General features: G+C 41.3%; 1 protein-coding gene and 1 long non-coding RNA gene across 4 annotated transcripts in view; one reads left to right on the forward strand and one right to left on the reverse strand.

Moving 5' to 3' along the window:
* The window catches only part of BACH2 (BTB domain and CNC homolog 2), a 376,418-nt gene extending 374,892 nt beyond the window's left edge, over nt 1-1,526 (reverse strand). The window contains exon 1 of the mRNA XM_034670825.1: nt 1,187-1,526. Within this exon, the coding sequence (XP_034526716.1) occupies nt 1,187-1,190 (4 nt within the window). The 5' untranslated portion in view covers nt 1,191-1,526. The remainder of the gene's footprint in view (nt 1-1,186) is intronic.
* Nucleotides 1-23,894, forward strand: part of LOC117804230 — a 68,352-nt gene that overhangs the window by 12,140 nt on the left and 32,318 nt on the right. Inside the window, exons 2-4 of one of the 3 annotated variants that reach the window (XR_004628568.1) lie at nt 14,950-14,998; nt 16,817-16,884; nt 19,889-20,002. This is a non-coding gene — a long non-coding RNA (uncharacterized LOC117804230). Of the gene's footprint in view, nt 1-14,949; nt 14,999-16,816; nt 16,885-17,828; nt 18,126-19,888; nt 20,003-23,894 lie in introns of those variants that run through there. The other 2 variants (XR_004628569.1, XR_004628570.1) reach the window with 2 other exon arrangements.

Here is a 23,894-nt window from a genome sequence, read left to right on the forward strand (position 1 = left end):
GCCGACTGAAGAAGAGTGTGAACCAGTTATCAGGACAGGCCCACAGATAGGGAAGGAAGGGACATGGGACAAAAGAAAAAAAAGAAAAGAAAGAGAGAGAGAACCAGTCACACATGCAAACACCAGCAACTTGGTGATTTCTTGGAGGTCAAAGTAGGGATGGAGTTGTTTCTATCTTGAATCTTTTAATTTTGTTGCTTAATTATATTATTTTTCTACTTGCAAGAAATAAAGACCTATTCAAGGCAATGGAAGAAAGGGGTGGGGGAAATTATTTTAAGAAACATATGGACTCAATTTGGAGCTAGAATTTCGAAGCTGTCGATAGTCTTAGGGTCAGTCTCTCAAGGGCTCTGTGGTCTCTGCTTTTCTCTGAATGTCTCTGCTCCAGTCTCCTCACTACTGACCAGCTTTCTCTGCTAACTTGGGAAACCCTGATGTCCCCTCAGACGTGCTAGCAGGAGTTTCCTTGAGCAATTTATCCCAGGATTCATTGTGTTAATAGTTACCACTTGCCAAGTAGCAAAATCTCAGCTCTGTCCCTTCTCAGGGTATGTGTGGCTGGTTTAGTTCCTGTATTAGTAAGCATTCTCTAGTGAAACCGGACCAATAGGAGATAGATATCTATATATATATAGATATATATATAAGATTTATTCTAGGAATTGGTTCACCTGGTTATGGAAGCTCAGAGGACCTACAATCTATTGTCTGTGAGTTGGAAAACTGGGCAAGCCAGTGGTATAATTCATTTGGCATATGAAGGTCCAAAGACCAGGAGCTCTGATGTCTGGGGGGGCAGGCGAAGATGGCTGTCCCAGCTCCAGGGAGAGAGAGAGAGCAAATTCCTCCTTCCTGCACCTTTTTGTTCTATCCAGGCCCTCAAGGGACTGGGTAGTGCCTGCGAACATTGGAAAGGCCGATCTTCTTTACTCAGTTTACTGATTCAAATGCTAACCTTGTCCAGAAACGTTCCCATGGACACACCCAGAAATGATGTTTTAACCAGCTCCCTGGGCCTCCCTCAGTCCAATTAAATTGACACATAAAATTAACCATCGCAAATTCTCGGCTCTGCCCTCTGGCTGCCATTTAGCCCTCACTGAAGGATTGCAGTGGCATGCCCAAGCTGCTCCCCAGTGGCGCTGACCAGCCCCGACCCCTGTCCCCCAAGACATCCACTTACTCATTTGTGTGCTGCTCTCTCCTAGTGAAATGCCTTCTTCTTCTAGTCTCCTCTGGTCTAGGCAATTCGCAGATGGGTGTGTACCATGGCAAACAATGCAGCTTATTTCAGTTGTCTTCTATATACCCCTCCAGAGGGGGAGGAAAGGTCAGATTGTGAAGGAGAGCCTCACACCGGACCTAAAACCACTCTTTTTTCCCCAGTACCCAAGCTCTCATATCTTCTTCCAGCCCACCTTACTGGATTTCTCTGTTGCTTTTTTCCACTCAGGGATTCCGAGATCGCTGCCTGCAGTATAGCCTCTGTTACTTATCTGTCCTTCCTTGGCTGGTTAGACATGCTTGTGCAGGTGCAACCCCAGCAAAACTAGGGGATATTGTCAGATGCTTACTGAAGGGTCCTCGCACATTCTGTGAACAGGCAGTGAATCTCTGAGGCTCTTCGTACTTCACACACAAGCCTGTCTGAGTCTCAGCTTGGAGCCCAGCCAAGATAACCCCTTAGGCTCGTAATTTCTGTTGCCCAATAATTGCAGGAGTAAATGTTGTCCTTTTCAAGGTTCTGACTGTTCCTCAGGACACCTTTATGTGCATCTTTTCACCTTAAGCTCCTATTGCCTCTTTTCTTATTTGGAAGGTCTTTCTTGGCTCAAATTTGTGAGAGAAGAAATCTGATTGGCCTGACTTATCTTTTAGCGCAGGTTGATGGCCAGGCAACAGATTGGCTGCGTTGGATGGACCAGGGGCCTACCGAGTTAGTGGGGAGGGTGGATGGAGAGAAGGGAAACATGTCATGAGGGACAAATCCGAGTCATCAAGGCCTTTCCCGTCCAGCAACCTATGTGCGCAGGTCATTCTCTCTTTATAGGTGCTATCAGTGGGTCGACACACTGATCAATATCTCAAATACATTTATATATTTTTTATTTATTTATTTATTTATTTATTTATTTATTTATTTATTTATTAAAGTCACTCTATTCACACATCAAATGTTTTGAGAATCTACTTTGTGCCAAGTCACAGAGTAGATACAGATAATATTCGTATTTTTAAAATGAGCCATTCTTTGAAATATCAACTTGGGACCCACCTCCCCCCACCCTTACATACATTAAAACTTTTAACTCTGGTGTGTTTTATCTTTTTTTTTTTTTTTTTTTTCTCAGGATGTGAGAAGTAATGCAGAGGAGAAGAGTGTTTGGGGGACATCCTGTGTTGTTATCTAAGTCTGTGTTTTTGTCACTTAGATGATCCCCATGTAGATTTAAGTACCATAAAATTTCTCACAGATAAATAACGATTCACAGCTTCAGAAGAATACTGCTGTGTCCTTTTAGGCTGCCTTTCATAATAAGACTTCAACTGCTCTTAAACGCTAACTAAATCTCATTAACATTATCTCCAGTACGTTAATAGGAAAAACAGGTCTGTAGAACAGTGACATTTTATGATTAAAAACACATTTATTTAAATGATTGAATTGCCTCCATTTGAATATTGCTCACTGCTTCCACAATAATAGCAGAAGTTTTTTACAGATGCTTTTTAATAGGTAACCTCTGCTATAGCTCTACTAACAGTATAAAACCTTGAATAACAAGCCTTGAGTTGATATGTGCTAATTGCTTATCAGAAATTACTTGGGTGTAGCCCATCACTGCTAAAATTACTTTGAAAGAGAAAAACGGGCAATTTTGGTAGGTGCATTAATGCCACTGGGCCACTAATGTCACATTTAGTATTCTAAAACAGTAACTGTCATGGTCTGAGTCAGTGCTGATCCAAAGGTATCCTATGTTCACCCAAAGAGGAGAGTACAGAGAGAATCTGGTCCCAAATGCATCATCAAATGCAATAAAATCCCTTTACTCTATTATTGCTTTACTCAAAATCATGAACATATCAAAGCACTCCTCTTCTTTAGCTGAATAGACACACTCTGTGTTCTGTTGTAAAAACATATCAGATAATCAAAACCTTACTAACTCAAAGTTTTGTGGAGTGGTGTGTGTGTGTGTGTGTGTGTGTGGTAATACTCTTGCTTTTGATCTCAGATAAATGAGGCTACATTTTGTAACCAACTCTGTGGTGTGGTAGTGCCGTAGTTTGTCTTGAACAAGGCTCAAAATGTTTTATAGTTAATTGGTTCTATTTAGGGTTGAAATAATCCACTGGAGAACACGAGGTGTGTGGCAATTTGATGATTGAGAGGGTAGAGCCAGTGAAATAAGTGCATGGACTTCCCCAAACTCCAGTGCAATCGGGATGCTTGGGTTAGGCAGAGAGGGTCCACGACTGCTGCCTACAGAGATGTCCCCTTGCAGGCTGAGAGGTTTAGGAAAAACACAGCCCTCTCTTGGCTTGAATAGACGCACAGGGCTGGGGCGGATAGCATTGGAAGAGGGCAACCAAAAGGCAAAGGACAGGATGAGGTAAAATGAAACATTGACTCACTATGATAAGGACGGTGGCTCGGAATGACTTACATTTCCCTTCTTTGCCACCATTTTTATCATATCTGTTTGGCTTGTATAACTGGAAAGGGCACTGCTAGACCCAGATTCTGATGATATGGTCTCGGGCTCCCTCACAGCTCCGTTTTCCTCTTTGTTGTTCACATACTCAAGCAAGTACTCTCTCTGTGAAGGGAAAGGTAGTCACCAACACGCTTTGGGCTCACACGGTCCTCACTGTTCGACATCTTTGGCAGGGCAACAACACTTTCTCTTCTAGGGTCCATATATCAAGCCTTTAAACAGCCCCCCGGGGTCACGTGCCCATGCCATGGACCCATCATTTAGGAAAGGGAGATAAAAACCATGATTGGCACATTCCCATCTTGAAACAAAGAGGCATATTGGGCAGACAAAACCAGCCAATGTCCGCTAGTTTCCTTGAGGTGCTTTTTTTGAGCTGGGATGTGTCTAATTCTGATATGAGCTCAGTTTTTGTGCAACACATTGAAGAGGAACAGCTGTGACCCTATGTGGACAGTCTAGGCACGGCTTCATGTTCAGTCTGCTTATGTCCAACCAAGCACCCGTTCCCTTGTGCCTGTTCTCTGCCTGTATTCACAATGTCACACTCCCTCTGTGGACTGTCCTAAAATGTGCTGGTGTGTATGTGGCAAAGGATCTTCAGTGCCAGACATAACTATTTGCACTTAATTTCTTCATCAATAGGGAAATTTTGATAATTTCTGAGCCTGGGGTGAAATGACTAGATTTTTCACTTTGGGGACATCAGTCAGGAAGCAGTGCCAGTTGGATTAGCAACAGAGATAGGTGGCGAAGGGACGAGATTGGAGACTCTAACAGTCCGGGCAGGAGGGGAGGGGGAAAAAAGAAGGGGATGGAACTAATGGTAGTTTGGGAGGCAAACTCTCAGTTCTTGGAAACTAATTGGACATTGGGTAGCAACAGAGAGGGAGGTAAAATTTAAAAACAGTGTTATTTCTCACATTTTGGAATTGAGAAGGAAGAGGAAGGAGATTTGTGTTCCATGTACAGCAGGTGATTGGAAATGTGGGTCTGGGCTTCCGGACAGGGGTTAAAGCTGCAAAGAGAGAGAATCATGAATACAGTTACAGCTGAAATCAGAGGAATAAGGAGATTATATCCGAAAGACTGTGGAGAAATAAGGGGACAGCAAATGACACACAGTCACTCGTTCCAGAGACCCAGGAAGTCGTCCTTGATCCCTCCCTCCCCCTCACTTCCCTGTATTCACTCTTGCAGTCACATTTGACAGTCTGTCTTCAAAATTTATTTCGGATCTGTGCTTCTCTGCATTTGCACTCCCTCCACCTTAGTCTGGGCTGTGGACTCTCCTGCGTGGGCTCTTCAAGTCCAATGGCTCCTAAACATTGTCTTTGCTTGCACCCTTGCCTACCTCCAGTCTATCTTCCCATGGCAGTAAGATGATTTTCTTCAGTGTGAATTGTATCATGTGACTCTGCTGTTCAAACCCCCTTAATGGCTTCTCGCTGAGGTGAGAGTACAATTCAAGGGTCATGTCATGGTCTACAGCCCCTTGCGTAGTAACCCGGCCCTCGCCCCTCTCCCCGACTTGCTAGCATTCTCCCCTTCATTCGCCACCTTTCCATCATACTCATCTTTTCTGTTTCTCAAATATGTCAGGCTCTCTACCTGTTCTGCTCTAATCTCCTTCACCAGCCCTAGTCCTACCTCTTCTCCTTACCTTCCATCTCTCAGTTTGTCTCTTCCCACTCCCTGAATCCTCCCAAGAACACCGAAGGGTTTTTTGTTTGTTTGTTTGTTTTGTTTTTTATTGCCTGAAGTCATATTTCAACAACACAGCCCTCCAGGGCCACCCCGCTTTCCCACCCAGCACTGCAGCTGAGGGGCTGAGCTAGAACAAGGTGAATGTTCAGAGACCTCCTGAGAGGCCAAGGGATAGGGAACCCTTAGGCCCAACCTATTACATAATGCTGTAAATATCACCATGCTTTCCCTTTTAAAATGTGCTCTAGTTTTAAAGAATATAAAGCTAAAAATTGAATCTATTTTTTAAAAATAGGGTATAAAAGGATTCTTTACTGACTAAAGGATCCATCTCAAGGTGTCTTAAACTACTGATTTTTTTCTAGTATATTCAAAACTTATAATTTTATTTTCCGCAATTCAGTTCACACAAGTTTTCAAGGGTACTGCAATTACAGAAGATAAAACACGCTTGTGTTATTAGATGGTGAAATTGAGTCACAAAGACTTACTGAGAATGACAAAGGCTCCATAATAGAGTCAAGGTTAGCAACCAGAAAACTATTAGCATTGAATCGTTGCTCAAATCAAAGACTAATTCCATCTCTCCAATACTTTCCTCTTAAAATATATGTTAAACTCCTGCCATTGTTTTCCAATACTGCAGTGGACTTGAGTGTAAAAATCTTGGTGATTTTTTGTATAGCACTGGGTAGGGGATTCCCAGATACTAGTTATTTCGTTCCTTAGAGCCCTTCTCAGCCAATGTTACGGGTTGTGTTGAGCTGCCTGCACCAAGGCTATTTTTGAATATACACTTGTGATTTATCCAGTGAGCAATCAGGCAGAGAGGCAGTGCTGGGACAGTTAACTTACATTTTAGTGTAATTTCAAAATGTGAATAACAAGTTCTTTTTTTAAATAAAAAAGGAAATGAAATTAAAAACAAGACTTCAATTTAATCTGGGAGACTTGAAATGGCAAGCTTGCCCCTTGTCAATTTTGTTCCGGTTCACCAAGTCTCAACTATCACCGCAGCAGGGCAAATGAAGGAGAGGGTGTCACTCAACCCTTGAACCTCCTTGCATCTGTGGGTAATCTGGACTCCAGTGTGATTTTAAAGTGTTTTTTTGTTCAGAGATTTCTGCTTATGTTAACAAAGTTTTTATAGATATAGACCTATTTGATGCTAACCAGAAAACATATGATTGCCATAGAGGTAATTTACAGGGGAAAAAAAAACCACCCCAAATTCTTAGATATTTATGTAAGTATACACAAGTAAAATTAAGATCTGGGACGAAGCATGTCTACACACAGCATCCTCATATTTTGATTTGGGTAAAAAATAAAGCTAGTCCTTGCTCAAAAACATTTTAACATTAAGACAAGCTAACCAGCTTGATTGTTCTTTTCACCTTGTCTATCCTCCTGTGTGCACCAGGACAAGGGTGATAAATCCTACTTAGGCAACCGTTGTAAAGGAAATTGAAGGCCATGTAAATCCAGGGTTTATATTAACTGCCAAGAGCTTAAGCGCCAACAGTCCGTACCTACTTAGAAGCCTACGTGTTCCACCTCATTCTCAAAAACTAGAAGGAAAAATTGCCAAATCACACTCTTTCAGCACATAGAAATTATATATTGGTCCTGAAAATGTTTTTAGTGGTACCATGGGAAAATAAAGTGGTTTTTGACCAAAACATTCAGTTTGCCTTTAAAAATTTTGAATAATTCCAAATGGAAATACAATTTTTCCTCAGAATTTCTTTTCTTGGGGTAGGAACAATAATAATTACTGTTGTTTGAGGTAAACACTAGACCAGTACTTCATATATATTATTTGTCTAATCTTTACAACAACCCCACAAAGTAGGCTTCATTATTTCTTTTCTACAGATGAATAAACTCAGAGGGTTTAAATATGCCCAGCATCGAGCAGCTAGCAAGTGGCCAAATCAATATTCAAATCCTGGCTTCCATGATTTCACACTACTCTTGGAAATGGAATTCCAGTCTTGTGGCAGGAGAAATTACTTTGCTTTTATTTTTACTTTCATGGCCCAAGTCTGTATGTTTATTTATTAGTCTTCTTTAAAAAGGGAGACTAAGAAAAATGGTCCTCTCTGACATTTGACTTGACCCTAAAAATGGCCATCTTACATGGCCATGCCATTTTGCTGACAGTCAGTTACACTTTTCCTTGGCTTGGTCTTCCTTCTTACCTCCTGTGGCCTCATTTGAACTCATAGAAACTGGTTCTATCCTGTCCTTTTCCCCCTCACTTAGAGTTTTCTAGCATGCCATCTACAAAAGCTATAGCAGACTTACATCCCTGTTATGCACACTGGATTATTTACAACGAATGAATTTTTAGGTAAAGTTTTTACTAAATTATAACATACTTGTTGTAAAGGGCACAGATCATGAGTTCACACCTCAACGAATTTTCACAAAGTGAACACACCCATAGAACCAGCACCCGTATCAAGAAATATATTATTACCAAACTAATGATATCTTAAATGCTGAAGGGAACATTCCTATTTCAAAGTTTATGTGCATAATCTTTTTGTAAAGGTAAGAATGCATTTGAAATGTGTTTCATTATGCCCCACTTTATGTTTTACGCATTCTGATTTTCATACCTTGTGTTTCCTTAAACCCATGATGCATTTAAAGAGAACGCATGTGGAACAATATAAGCCCCAAGATAAGAACACCTCCCCCATTCCAACCCTACATCAAAACTCAGCACCATACAATCCTTGAACTGCTTTCTTCTGGTTATTAAATTAAACCCTGTCTTTTTACAATAAACAGCTAGTAAAAATATTTCTGTTTTGAATTTTTAAAATTTCCTTATCTTCAAGAAGCAACTCCTCTATGAGGCCTTTTCTTTTTTGCTTACCAGTGGGTCCTAGTTTCATATTCACAGGAGGAGAAAGTTTCCCAGTAAAAGCTGAGATATATATATATCTAACTCTTGAATAATGCTGGCGTTAGGGGCACCAACCCTCTCTGCAGTCAAAAATCCACACATAACTGTTGACTTTCCAGAAACTTAGCTACAAATAGCCTACTGTTGACCAGAAGCCGTGTAGATGACATAAACAGTTGATTAACACATATTTTGTATGTTATGTGTATTCTGTATTGTATTTTTATACGAAAGTAAGCTAGAGAAAAGGAAATGTTATTAAGAAAATCATAAGGAAGAGAAAATACATTTACAGTATTGTACTACAAAAAAATCCACATATAAGTGAAGCACAGCTCAAGCCTGTGTTATTCAAGGGTCAACTGTGTATATCTATCACATTTTTCTTTATCCATTCATCTGCCAATGGGCACTCAGGTTGTTTCCAAATCTTGGGTATAGTAAATGATGCTGCAATGGACATGGAGGGCAGATATCTCTTCCAGATTTTATTTCCTTCAGATACATACCCACAAGTAAAATTACTGGATTATATGATACTTCTATTTTTAATTTTTTTGAGGAAGCTTCAGACTGTTTTTCATTGTGGTTGCACCAATTTACATTCCCATCAACAGTGCAGAAGTGTTTCCTTTGCTCCACATCCTCACCTATGCTTCTTATTTCTTATTCCCTGGTGGTTTCCATGCTCTCCAAAGTCTATGAACTGCTCCAATATTGGGTCATCTGCCAACATAAGATTATTGTGGGAAAGCAAAATTATAAAATCATTAAATTTTAAGGTTCAAAAGAAGCTTAGACATCATTCTTCATGGGAAGGGCATGCAGACCAGTGGTTAAGTGATTTAGGCTTTGCCATCCAGTGATGTAGTCATGAAACCAGAGTGAGAAGAGAACAGTCTGACGCCAGCCAGCTTAAAGTTCCATATAATACTTCCATTCTGTATCTCTAATTTAAAATCCAATTATCTTGTGTTTAGAGTTACCTTTTTTTTGCACTAGAGTTATTTTGTGCACAAAGCAAAAATTTAGAAAGTATGGACATGAGGAAAACAATTTAATATTTTAGTTTATTTCTTTGACATCTTTTTGTGTTTTGTACATGTTATTTTTTACGTTATTTTGTACATACTTATCACTGTGTGTATGTAATTCTGTATCCTGCTTAAAATGTGTTTTTTAAATCATACTATGGTAGGCTTGGTTTTACAGTAACATTAAGCTCTTAGTGAAAGTAGTTTCATGTTGAAACCAAGTTTATCAATGTTATAAAAGGTGCAGTGGTTGCTAAGAGAAACCGATACTTTGTTCCCATAGGAACTGTTGTTTTAATCTAGAATCTCTAGATTCAAAGGATAGAAAACTTAAGTTTGTGATGGGAAATAGTTTACCCTTCCTGGAAAAATGTGAAAATTACTATCCTCTTATTGAGAAGCATGGTCGTGTGGTTGCAATCTTCTGAGTGGGTGAAACGTTCTGGGTGGGTATTTCTCTTTCAGTTTTCCTTGTGTTGATGGTGATCATGATAGGAGAGCAAGGGAAATGAAACTAACTGCTGGTCAGCCACTCCTAGAAGCAGAGAAGTTGTTAGAAAAAGCAAATCTGCCTCTTGCATTTGATAGAATCTAAGCTGGTGTTTAGGTTCCCTTACGAGAGAAGGAAACAAAAGGGAAGGATTTTTATACCGAGCTGCTCTATAGCATTTAGGCACCCGCATCACTTTTGCATCCAGGCATTGGCTCTTCACTTTAAGTTAAAGATAATGATTTTGATTGAGGAGAAAAACAACTCTACCTAATTCTGCTCAGAAACCGAGGATGAGGAGAGCTGGAATTGCGAACAACTGTCGTTTGTAAACTCAGTGGTGAACAGTTCCAGATTGGGGACTCTCCCCGGAACCCCACCTTGAGCAGCACTTGCGTACATTGTCATGAGCAGTGGATTAACTGCCTTACCTTCCCTGTCTGATGTCTCCATTCCTCTACTGGTGTTCCCGGCATCTCACAAAAAAGCTATTTCCATCTCCATGGTTGTCTCAGAATCTGCTTCTGAGAGTGTACAAAGACATACTGAAAAGCCCAAAGAAAGATTATGACAATGAAATCAACTGAATGGTATTGTGAGGTGGAATTATCACTGGAGCAGATGCATACAAATGCAATTATTTAGTTAGTCCTTGTGATGGATGCTATGTTGTGGGTCCCCACTTCTCCCCCCTCCCCCAGTAAATACTAATGACCCCAGCTTTGGGGAATGTTACTGGCACATGGTGGTACCACTTCAGGATTAGTTTTGGCTGAAGATAGATGCTTCCCTCAAGGCCCCACCTCCCTGCTGGCTTGGCCCTCAACCAATGACAGATCCAAGTGGGAGTATAAAGTCCCAGCTCTCTCAACTCATTTGGAGAGCTCTGAAGGATCACCCCATTTTCAGAACTTCCCACCTGTTCAGGGGAGGCATTCCATGCAGACTGCACCAAGGCTTGACTTCTCCCTCTGCCCAGCCCTGCTCCTTCCCATTCCTCAGATAAATCCCAGGAACATTCCCTAAGAAACCTCCCACCTGCTAATCTCCCTCTCAGAGTTCATTTCCCTGGAAACCTCACCTGTGACGGAATTGATGAGCGCCTACTAGGTTCTAGACAGTATTCTGAGGGATACGGTGAAGACCGAATAAGCTTTCTGCCTTCACCTTTGATTTGGAAGTTCACATTCTAGAGCAAGGGTCAGTAAACATTTTCTGTCAAGGGCTGGATAGTAAATATTTTAGTCTTCGTGGGTCATGTGGTCTCCGTCACAGCTACTCAGCCCTGCCTCTGTACTATAAAGGCAAACTTGGGAATATATAAATGAATGCACAGGGCTGTTTACCACTAAAACTTCATTTACAAAATAAAAGGTGGGTTGGATTTGGTCCATGGGCTACGATTTGCTGACCCTGTTCTACAGAGAAGGAAGTAAGGAAACCGATAACTAAACAAGAAAACCTCAGACAATAGTCATGCCATAAAAGAAAGAAATTGGGGTTTTATGATAAAGAAACACTATTATTGATTTATAAATTTAAATTATTTTTTTGATAAGTAATATATTCACATGATTTAAAAACCAGAAGTATTGAAAAAGTACTCATTTATTTGCAAATATATATCCTGGTTGACTTTGATCCCCAGTAGAAAAATTTCATTTATTTACTTTTGTGTTTCTTTTCAATATAAGCAATTACAAATATCTATCCTTATCCCTCCTTTCATGCAAAGGTTAGCATATAATATATCTTGTTTTGCACCTTACTGTTACTCACTTAGTATGTCCTAGAGATCACATACAGATCATCTGCACTTGTTTTCCTATATCTGAGTACTATTCCTAGTGTGCATATGATAGTTTATTTAATCGATTCTCTATTGTATTAGGGTTCTCCAGAGAAAAATCCCAAAACCGTGTGTGTGTGTGTGTGTGTGTGTGTGTGTGTGTGTGTGTGTGAATCGGCTAATGTGATTATGGAGGCTGACAAAGTCCCTGGATCTGCAGCGTGAGTCGGCAAGCTACAGACCCAGGAGGGCTGATGGTGTCATTCCAATCTGAGGGATGGCAGGCTTGAGACCCAGAAAGAGCAGATATTTCTGTTCAAAGGCAGGAAAAAGCTGACTGTCTCTTATTGCATGAAGGAGAGGGTCAGCATTTTCGTTCTGTCCAGGTCTTCAACTAACTGGATGAGGCCCACCCACCACAGAGAGGCAATCTGCTTTACTCAGTCTACCAATTTAAGTGTTAATCTCATCCAAAAACACCCTCACAGAGACACCCAGAATAATGTTTGATCAAATATCTGGGCACTCTGTGGCGCAGTCAAGCTGACATATAAAATTAACCATCACAAGCACTTGAGTTGTTTCTAAATTTTTCTTTTACTGCAGTAACACTGCAGTGATTGACCTTGTATATATAGTGTTTCATAAATATGCAGGTGTATCTGTCTGTAGGGTAAAGGCCCAAAGTGGGATTACCGGGTCCAAGCATGTTACTTTGAGAGGGATGGCCATGTTGCCATCCATAGTGATTTATTCTTATTTGCACTCCCACTAGCATATGTAAGTGGTTGTTTCCCCACAGCCTTGGTAACAATTATATTATCAAACTTTCAGAAATTTTTTTTTCAAGCTTTTATTTTATTACTTTTTTAAACTTTTTTTTTTTTTTTTTTTTTTTTTTTTTTTTAGAAAAAGAGAGGGAGAGAGAGAGAGAATCTTAAGCAGGCTCCTGACATGGGGCTTGATTCCATAACCCTGAGATCATGGTCTGAGCCAAAATCAAGAGTTGGTTGCTTAACCAACTGAGCCACCCAGGCACCCCTCAAGATTTTTTTTAAGATTTTATTTATTTATTTGACAGAGAAAGACAGCCAGCGAGAGAGGGAACACAAGCAAGGGGAGTGGAAGAGGAAGAAGCAGGCTCCGTGGAGCCTGATGTGGGGCTCGATCCCAGAACGCTGGGATCACGCCCTGAGCCGAAGGCAGACGCTTAACGACTGCGCCAACCAGGCGCCCCCAGATTTTATTTTTTAAGTAATCTCTACACCTGATGCGGGGTTTGAACTCACAACCCTGAGATCAAGAGTCATACACTCCACCAACTAGGCAGCGAGGACCCCTGCACATCTTTTTGTATGTTTAAGAACCATTTGTATTGTTTTCTCTGTGAATTTTATGTTCATGTCCTTGGTTCAGTTTCTATTTGGGCTTTTGGACTTTTCTCAATTTGTTAAGACTCACTAAACTTAAAGGGCTTGACCCACTATGATTTAGGTTGCAAACATTTTCTTAGTTTGTCACTTGTATTTTATGCTACTGTTGCTTTTGTATAAATTTGTATCAATCTTTCCTTGTATGGCTTCTGGAAAAGACTAGAAAGACTTTTGAGAGGTACTTCAGATGGGGTGCTCAGGGCTGATAAGTCCACCCCAATTGTTTGCTTGTTTGGTGGGGAAAATTTGTGGAAGAGGTAGCACTGTGGAAAACCAGAATGTAGATAACTCAATGTAAATGACAGAGAAAGAAAACTGAAAATAGCTTTTGATCTGCTATAAACATCAAAGTAAAACAAATAATATCAGAGAATCACACATAGTAAAAGTAATTATATTGATTCCAGACTTAAGAAATACAATCTTTTGAGGGGGAAAATTAGGGTTCATAATAATTTCTCCCTCTGAACTAGGAATGCATAGATTTGATGTGTTTTGATAAATAACGGCATGCCTAATTCAAAATTGATTTTAAAATCTGGCTGTTTCAGGGCGCCTGAGTGGCACAGTTGTTAAGCGTCTGCCTTCGGCTCAGAAGGTGATCCCAGCATTCTGGGATCGAGCCCCACATCAGACTCCTCCACTGGGAGCCTGCTTCTTCCTCTCCCACTCCCCCTGCTTGTGTTCCCTCTCTTGCTGGCTGTCTCTGTCAAATAAATAAATAAAATAAAATAAAATAAATAAATAAATAAATAAATAAATAAAATCTTGCTGTTTCATCTTCATAAATTGAAAAGCAGGTTTCCTCATACTGGTAGCCTTTTATGGTACTTGAATAGTGGTCTGACTACTTTTAGAAATGAATAATGGATTAAAAGTACACTTTGCAGCTTACATTAGTTACTTTTGTAATGCAAAATAGAAGCATAATAATGTACTATTCAGCATGCTTTAATATGATTTATACATACACTACACAGCATAAGTAATTCATTATGCCCTTCACAGTGCATTTCCTGGGTACAGAAGCTCATGTTTACCAGTTTTTCATCTCATAATCAGGTGGTCTAATGGAGGGAGTCTGGGACTATGAGTGAGGATTCCGCACTCCACTTGCCCCCTGACTCATTCAAGGACTGTAGGCAATACTCTTCTGGGTCTGGGCTTGGGTGCTTATGCAAGTGAGTGGATAACACCTTATGGATCCAGCTCAGAAGAAGGGACTCTGGGCTAATAACTTTAGGCCTGTAAATGGCTTCGAAGTCTGGAATTAAATAGGCTTCACAGTATAATTATTATTATTCTAGGAATTATCCTACTTTGGAAATAACACTCTGCAATGGTCGTTTGATAAGGCAACACTTCATTTCTCTGCATTTGGGAAGAAATCATCTATTGCTTCATAAATGGCACCTTGTCACACACTGTATTTTTCTATTTGCAAAGCGTGGATTTACTGAATAGCATAGGTGCCAGGCCTCAAGATCAGCTGCCTTTAAAGCCAATTGCATTCCATTTTTAGAAAGAACATGTAGAGATTTGATTGAAGCTTGTGAGTTGGAAGCAGGGGAGTGGTTCCGAGAGGCAGACCTTCCCCTAACATTTGTGGGCCTGGGGCAAGAGTGCAAATGGAGGTCCACATACCATATGTTTAAATATTTAAATGGTATAGATCAAGCTAACAGACTGTTAAATAAAATATTTTCTATCCTCTTCCCTCGACAAATATATCTTCATAATGACCTGGAAGGCCAGGTTTGAATTTTAGATTTCTCTGAAGGTCCCAGGAAACTTAATAAATCACATTTCTCTTTCTTTTCCCCCCACTATTGCCTGGTGTTAATATGATAGCAACCGGTAACACTCTCCAGACCAGATTTTGAACACACACGTGCTGAAGGTATGTTTCAAACTGTACCTATTTATGATACGCAAATCATGTTTCTTTTTTGATAATGCTGATGACTGTCTCTATGAAAATGGGAATCCGTTAGAATAACCGAAACCTCTGAAATAGTGAGATTTTTGCCTGTGAAAAATGCTTTGACACAATTTGATTCCTTTGCCAATCTGGATTTTGACCTGGTCTATTTAAATTCTGCTGGGAACATAAGTTCGCTTCAAACTTCCACTGTAAATTGTAGGATGAGTAAAATGTGCAGGTTTGGTATACAAACTTGTTTTTTTGCCTGACACATAAACTGTTATTTTAGATTCAAAGGAATCTTCTTGGTCAAATAGATCTAATAATGGGGATGGTATAATAGAAAAATGTATATCCTTAGAGAATGCACCTTAAGCAGTTTTATTTTATAGCTGATATTTTTATTTTTGCTTGGGTATACGATTCTTGTTTATCAGGACTCCACTTTCTTTGTTAAAATGTAAAATGCATGTTGGGCAAATGCTCCAGGGGCAATTTGCATAAAAAGTGATGACAAAGAACAATTAGTACTTCATTATTATGCAGTGAAATGCTACTTTGCTCAAAAGTGACTGTAGTTTCTCCCCCCAACCCCCTTATAAATCTGGTACAGCCTTGTTCTAAAAATAGTATTTAAGAAACCTCTGTTTGTAAATCAGTGTCTTTGACTTTTCACTAGAAATCCAGGGGGAAAAAATGCAAGCACTAAATAAAGTTATTACCCCACATCTTTATAATGAAAAACAAGCACTAGAATTCTGTTAGATAAGACAGGTCACAAGATTTTAGTGTCTCATCAAATCAGTTCCATGTCTTATTTAACCCCTTGGGATCGGCTTTCAAAGCAGGTTCAGATCATACAGTGATAGCAACATCCCCCTTCCCCCAACACACATACTGTCTCCCATGCACACTCAGAAACAGGGTCACGCCACACACGGCTACACTGCAGAGAACAAACAGTCCCAAGGTATCTCTAGTTAGGAAGGCTTGATTTTTGAGTACAGATTTCATTACCATGAAATTCCTTTAGGGCACAAAAAGAATTGCATCAAAGAAGCAGTGTGGGGAGGCAGCCTTTGTAAATGTTCACCCCATCACCTGTGTTACCAGGCTCTGCCTGTCTTTAATTTGCCAGGAAATGCTCTTTTTCTTTTTTTCTCTTGTTGAGCCAACATATTATCTAAAACTCTGCAAGCCAGAATGTGCCAACACTCTGTGTGTATGTGTGTTGGGTGGGGTGCGAAAGAGAGAGAGAGAGTAAGAGAGAACCTAGTAATTGGATACTGGCAAAATGAGAAGGAGACATGGGAAACTATGAAGACTTTAACCTTTGGAAAATGACCTCATGAGGCTGGAGATGGACATGGATTATAATATTTCTCTTTGGAAGTCCCAAAGCAGGCTTGGGGAGGAGGGGGGAGGGTTAGGGGTAGAGGTGGGAGGTTGGTAGACGCTGTCTTATTTTTGGTTCTCCCTCTACCTGACCCTCTGTGGCCCAGACCAGATCAATGCAGTTCCCACAACCACAGCCCTGGCTGGCATGGCTCCAGGATGGCTGACCTAACCTACTTTGCTTGCATCCTAAGGGGTCTGTTAATCCTAGGAGGCTGGAATCAGCCTCATCACCTGCAATTTAGGCTCGGGCTCAGGGCTGTGTGTGGCAGGTCTCTGAGAAAGAAGGGATCGGGTAGATACTTGGGCCCATTGCTTTATAAGCATAAGTAACTTGGACAGCTGAATGTTCTTTACCCAGATTTTACTTACTCTCTCCTTTGTTCCTGTTCTCCTCAGGCCACCAGTGAAAAGACTGTAGGGTCACATAGCTCATACCATTTCAAGGATTCATTGTCTAACTGGAGGTAATGTATGATCATTTTATACACTGCCACAGATTCATTATTCATACAATTTTCTATTAATTTTTAATGCGTCCAGGTTCCTAGTTATTTAACATATAATGCAATTGGCCAGATGTCTTCATAAAGCTAAGAAAAGTGGCTCTGAGGTACTCTTCCAGAACATCCCAGTCTATTAACCACCTGATAAGACAGTACTGCTCTTAGCCATGGGCAAGACCCCTGTCTTGGATCCCCACACCGCACAAGTCCTCGTGATTTGGATGCCATTCCTTGAAGTCCTCAGCTGTTACTCTCCGTCCAGCCTATAAGGTTGACCAGATATCTAGAGGAGTCCCGGAACTCATGTATTGTTTTAGAGCCAAAGTGGGGCCTAATTCAGGAGAGCAGCTTGGTCAGCATACATTCCCACTGACACTGGCCGACAAGTTATTTCTTTTGTAATATTGCATGACACTGGACCTGTAGAGTGGTGCTGACATGCTGATTTGGGGTGACGCTCATTCACAGGGGATGAAGAAGACAAGAACATTCACTTTGGGCAATAAATAAATACCCATTATTCTAAATCTTCATCAGTATATCACTATACCTCACGTGCATTCATTTTCCAATAAAATTGCTGATACACAAATGCACCTGCAAAATACAGTTGCCTGGGGCTCATCCTCCCCAGGGATAGCCATATCCCAGGGAACCACTGTAGTTCTTGGACAGGGGCTGATGTAGACTGAATGTTTAGAAAGAGAGATACTGGTGCTGGAGAAGAGCAGGGAGAGAGCTATGGCATTCACAAGGCTGAGAGGAGCCAGAGTGGAGAAGTGAAAATACCCTAGGTTAAGTATTTCATTTACTTAGGAGTCTCCTAGCTCTAAATGTTTGGGATTCTATTGTAGGGCTGAGGCAATAAAGGCCTTGATGTGGTGCTGCTGGAGCCTACAGTAGAAGGAAGTGAAGAAACATTTTAACATAATGCCAGTGCTAGTAAAAATGATAGCTCATGTGGAACCAAGTGTCATTCTGACACTTGACACACATGGCCTTTTTTAGTCCTCGTGTCAGTCTTTATTATTCACATTCTCCAGATGAGGAAATGGAATTAGAAAAAGTTGAATAATTGGCCATGTTTAAATGCTATTATTATTGACAAATCGGGTAGAGGAGCTGAAGACGTGGGAGGCATCGCAGGTGTCTCCAGGTGTTCAAGGCTGGAGGGCAGAGAACACAATTTGGATGGTTTTGTGGTGAGTTTGCTTGCTTTGTTTTGTTTTCTCATTGGTTATGGCAGCGAGGGCATTAAGATGATGAGTGTCTAAGTAACTATGATCACGGGTCACTTGAGTAGCGCTGTCCTGGAGAGACATGAAATTACAGCCCCCCCCCCAAAGAGATCAAATGAGAGGTTGGGTTGGAGGTTTTGGATTTGGTATCCTCGGAGGTGAGAGGTGCAGTTACGTGAGCGGAGAGGTAACTAACCTCCAGGACAGAGTGGGCAGAATTTCTTAAGAGAACCAGCTTGGGAGGGAGAGCTCAGTGGGCGAGACTCCAGCATCAACTCAGCAACTAAAATCTCCGTCCACTTTTGAAGAGCTGCTCTATTTTATAGTTTGGTCAGCAGCTCAGCTCCATATTTTCACCCACCAGAATGTTCAGATCAATACTCCCAGTCCTCATGATTTACTGAACTTGAATTTCTCTAACTGCTCCATTAACTCTTTGGAAAGGTTTCTCCCTCTGTTAGCACTGGATCATGATTTTCCATAAAATTTGCCCTTGAGCAAGCACTCTCTCATCATTCTCACTAGGGAAATTGTCTCCCCTCCCCCCAACCCCCACCACTCTCCATCCTTCTTCACTTTCTTTAGCTTTGTTTCATGAACCTGCATTTTGCCTGCTAATTAGTGTTTTTGAATATATACTTGCTATTAAGCTTGGAACCTTTGGGGTTTTTCTCATGCCAGTTTGTGAGTTCCAAATTCTTTGTGTCAGTTTGTATTTCCCTTACTCGGTTATTAATTTAGGATCTTCTTGTTTCTATGTGCAGTAGAGACACTCTGGTGCGAAAGGGCTTGGTACTGTGGCCCCGGTCTCTGCGTGCCCAGTCCCGTGTTCGTATTCATGGTGTTGCTTCCCTGCATGCTGGGCACACAGGGGTCTGGTGGCCAGACAGCCCATCATAAAAGGTGAATTAACGCACAATGTGCCCCTTTGTTCCAGGAAATATTTTGTTCCTCTGATCCTCAGCTTCAGCATCATGAAAAAGCATTTGTCAAGCCCCTAATTGCCAGAGTGCTGCACTAAGCACTCCGTAAAGAGTTTCACTGCCATGCTAGGGCTAAATGTGACAGAGCCAGGCCCGGGTGTGGAAGGAAATCGCTATGGCTCTGGCCCTCAGACACAGAGTCTTGCAGTTGGACAGGAAAAATGCTGTCTTTCCAGGGATACCCAGCAATGCTGAGATACCTGAGTGGGGGTGGGGCATGGAAGCCACGGTACATACGGTATACAGTACATGTAGAGACAGCCCCAGAAAAGAGGAAGGGGGAGCGAGCTGTTTTTTCCTCAGGAAGCCTGAAGGGTAGTGAGCTCCTAAGAGGAAGCTACAACATCAGCAAGTGGCCCTTCCACAGTTTGCCAGGGAGGTGAGAAACGTCAAAGTCTCTACAAATCATAGCATTTGGCTAAGTGTCAGCATAGAGTTTTGGCTTACTAAAGTCAATAATCCAGCTTGGAATCACACAAACACATATGAGCATAGCACATGATCACATAAAAGGCATAAACAAAGAAATAGACACGCATGAAGGGCAAGGGACACACAACTGACTGGGGGTAGGGTGGACTAAATGGGTTAATCCATAAAGTGCTTACAGCAGTCCTGGGCCCTTACTGAGTGCTATTTATGAGCCTGTTGAATGAATGAACGAATGAATGAACGAATCAAATCCAAGTTAGGAAACCTGGAGAAATAGCAAGGTAAGTGGATTTCTCCCTCTTCCCACACCAGATTGGCGGCACAGCCCTGGACCCACAGTTCAGGATTAGAGAATTTCTAGCTGCACAGAATGTCCTTGGAAGGCTGACCCAGACCACCTTGAGGAGGGACATGATTCATCTCCAGGTGTGTGCCGCTGTGTGATGTGGCATAGTGTAACACAAATAATTCTCTTAGGACTGTTCCTAAGGGTGGAGAGAAGGAGAGGGCATTCCCATTGTGTTTGCTTTGCTCCAGACCCTGGCAACTTAACTCTAAAGATAGTAACCACCGGGTCCAGCTATGTAAGAATAATGATACTGTAAAAGGATGTTTAAAGTAGAAGCTTTATGAAGACCAAAGAATTTGTTTAAAAAGCTTGACCTTGCTCTCTGTCCTAAGATTGAACAAAGGTGTGGATTTTGATGTCAGGCTTCAGTCTCTTGTCACACAGAAATTGCTGGAAACCTCGCTGGTCCTGTCCAGTGCTCGGATGTGTCCATGTGGTTATTGTCCTTGGCTTGTCTGTCTGTGTTTGTGGACATTTGCTTCTTGACTTCCCTCATTGCTGCCGGAGAGTCCTTGGTCTCTGCGTGCTGTTGGTGAGCACTGGAGCAGGAAGTTGGGCTCTCCACATTCCTAACCCGGGCCCTCTCTGTGTGTGCTTTCTCTGGCGTCTTGTACTGTGGCCCCAGGAGGGCAGTTTTCATGCCTCTCGGGAGCTGCTTGGATCAGATTTCTGGATGGGACAGCCTTGAAATACTTTCTGTATTGTGTTAGGAAACATTCTCCAGGCAACAGGAGTGGAGGGAATCACCATTGACTACTTAGTGGCCAGTGACAGGTGATTTCCAGGACCCCAGACTCTCCTCTGATGGATAGAGCTCCACTGGGGTTCACAGGGATCCCTGGTGTCCAACTTCAGTCACCTAGAGAAACCTGAGAAGGTCACCCTCACCTGGAATCACAGAAGGGGGGGGGGGCTCCTGTTCAGCCACGTGGCTGACAGTCTACAAACGTCTATCAAGTTCATTGACTGGTTTATCTCTGTTCTCAGACAAACATGAATTTTGGAAGAGTAAAGGCGTGTGGGGCAAGTGTGGGGTTTATCACAGGGAGACCATGGCACAGATTTTCTAATTCCTTCCTCTGTGTCTTGTTGGATACCACGGCCCCTTCTCTGCTATCACCAGTCCATGTAGGTAACTTCCCTGGCTTAACATTGGCCTCTTTAAAGTTTTCCCTGAATAATTCAAACATGCTTTCATGACTTTCGTTTTTTATTTTTTTAGTTTTAAAATTTGGTTAATACCTTATTTTGGTATTTTAAAATTTCCTATGTATTGTGTAGTATGATGTTTATCCCACAACAAGCATACGGCTAATGCATGTGACTTAATTAGTGATATACCCAATAAGCATTATTGATGACACTTGTGAGCTGTAAGGCTAAACAAGTAATTCTGTGAAGCAAACCAAGGAACGACAGGGAAAGGGAAAAAGACTAGCTCTGTCAGTTCTCTTTAGTGGTTGATGTGCGGAAAGTGCTATATTAATTTAGCACTTACCTAGAAATAGATACTGGTAGGGAGATCACAATGATTTTGTAGAAAAATAATATCGCATCTGCTAAATCCATTCTTTGGAATCTCCTCTTGCTTTCTAATGTGCAATATGGATCCTTCTTAAACTTTCAATTACCTGAAAGGAAGCTTCATGCCCAGGGTATAAGGGCATCTGCTAACAATGATTGTTTGAGAATAAATATGAGATAAGGAATGTACTGGAAAGGTCACTGTTAACGTCCGTGAAGGACTAGTTTTGTGGATCTTTGGGAGGAATGCTCTGAGGGCGGGACCCGTGTCCTAATCGTACCTGGAGTACCAGCACCCAGTTCAATGCCTTGCTCAGAGAGGTGCACGGAATAAATGAATGGATATTTTAATTGGCTTGGGTATCATGTTTTCAGCACCTATGGGTGTGACATATAGAGCATGATCTCATTTATGACAGAAGAGAATGATTAAGCCAGAATGAATTTTGTGCTGTTATTTTAAAAAATGGAATAATTTAGCTACATAAGTGTTAACAATTTTAAATGTGTATTGTTGGAGTTTTTGTAAAAATAGTAAAACAATAATAGTGCTAGCATGTGTGTGTGTGTGTATATATATATATCACTTACATTTAGGTACTGCTTTTCATTGAAATAATTCTAACAGTAACCCTATAGTAGATATTCTCTTTTTAAAAAAAATTTTTTTTTAAGATTTTATTTGAGAGAGAGAGAGACAGAGAGAGCACACAAGCAGCGGGAGAGGTAGAAGGAGAGGGAGAAGCAGGCTCCCTGCTGAGCCAGCCAGGAGCCCGATGTGGGGCTCGATCCCAGGACCTAGAGATCATGAGCTGAGCCGAAGGCAGGCGCCTCACCATCTGAGCCAACCAGGTACCCCGTAGATATTCTCATTTTTAAATGGGGAAGCTGAGGGCATGGAGAAGTTGTGATTTTTCCAGAGCTAAGTGACAGAGGTATGATTTGAAGCCAGGCAAACTAGCTCAAGAATCCATGCTATTAGCCAGTACTTTACATAGCCTCTCATGCTGGTGAGAATCTATCCATGCTGAGTACGGAGGAGACTGGTTTTGTACCCAGGCATAAAATAAATGTTTGTCTATCAATTAGGTATAATATGACGATGACAAGTTGGAAAGGATCAGGGACACCCAAAATACTTGTTAAAGTCATTTTTAAAAATCTGAAAAACATCAAAAAAAGAAAGGAACAATGGTTGTTTATAATCTGCCAAATTATTAATGTAGGACAATGTACATTTTTTTTCTTAGTTGAAGATAGAAATCCTAGCAAATGGACAAAGTGGAATTGAGCATCCCAGAGGAACTTAAATGGCAATCCTCCTGGGAGATAATAACTTGGACACGTTGTCCATTACGGGTGGACTAAAATCATAGACTACAATCTTGAAATTAACCAGGAAGTTAATACATCTTCTCAAACTGATAAATTTCTGAGCTAAGGTAATCAGCAAGACAGGACAAAGAAACCCTTAGAGCTGCCACTTGTACATTTCATTAGGTGAGAGAGAATGCCCTTCCTCTGAACTTAGAAGAAAAACACAGTTTTGATAAAAAAAATTAAAAAAAAGATGTTTTGCAATGTATTTCGGTTAAGTTTTATAAAAATGTTCTAAGGAATAAATATCTATAAAAGTTTGAGGAAAACCTGGAAGGATTACATCCTGCAAAATTGTGTGTAGATAAGTATTGGCACATCCTATCATTTAAATGGGGGAAATTGCACATATTCAAGATGGTATTTTTGATCTTTTAATTCTCCAAGTTGTTTCTGATAATACCTTTTAATTTCAGTTTAATAGGCATAAGCCTTTTTGAAATAATAATGTCGGCAGCTCTCAGGTCTATGTGTCAAAGGTGACGGCAAGCTTGAAAAAAAAAATCCTTTCCTCTGGGCTTGGGCCGAGACCTCTTTCTGGGAATTAAATGACTGTGACAGGGGATTCAGGTCTGTGGTTTCAGGAGTCAGTGGTGTAGTGTGTTGCTGGGCTTGGGTCGCTGTGCTGGGTAGTGTGTGGCGCTTTCCTGCATCTGACCACAGCTTCTCCTGTTGGTCCTGTTAGTAAGATACCAGTTTATTTTGGCTATGTTCCTGCCCTTACAGGGTGCTAGTGGAACGACAGGAACACTGTTGTGAAAAGCACCTTTTCTTCATGGAATTCCTTATTAGTCATTTATTTCATTGACACATTAAAAAAACAAAACAAAACCCAAACCATAACGGTAGCTCTGACCTCGTCACATGGATGGCTTCCTTGCAGCCCCTGCTTCAGGACCCGGGCACTCGTTCCCCCAGCTGCTGGGAGTGACAGTTGACTGCCTGCAGCCGAGTAACTCCTCCCAGAAATTGCCTTTGGATGAAGAGCTGTCTTATGCGTTCTTGGGGGCAGCCTGAACCTGATGCGTGACAGGTGGGGATACAAAGGTCCTGCCTCTTGGCTTCGCT

Source organism: Ailuropoda melanoleuca, chromosome 10 (assembly GCF_002007445.2).
Source record: "Ailuropoda melanoleuca isolate Jingjing chromosome 10, ASM200744v2, whole genome shotgun sequence".
In the NCBI taxonomy this organism is placed as follows: domain Eukaryota; kingdom Metazoa; phylum Chordata; class Mammalia; order Carnivora; family Ursidae; genus Ailuropoda; species Ailuropoda melanoleuca.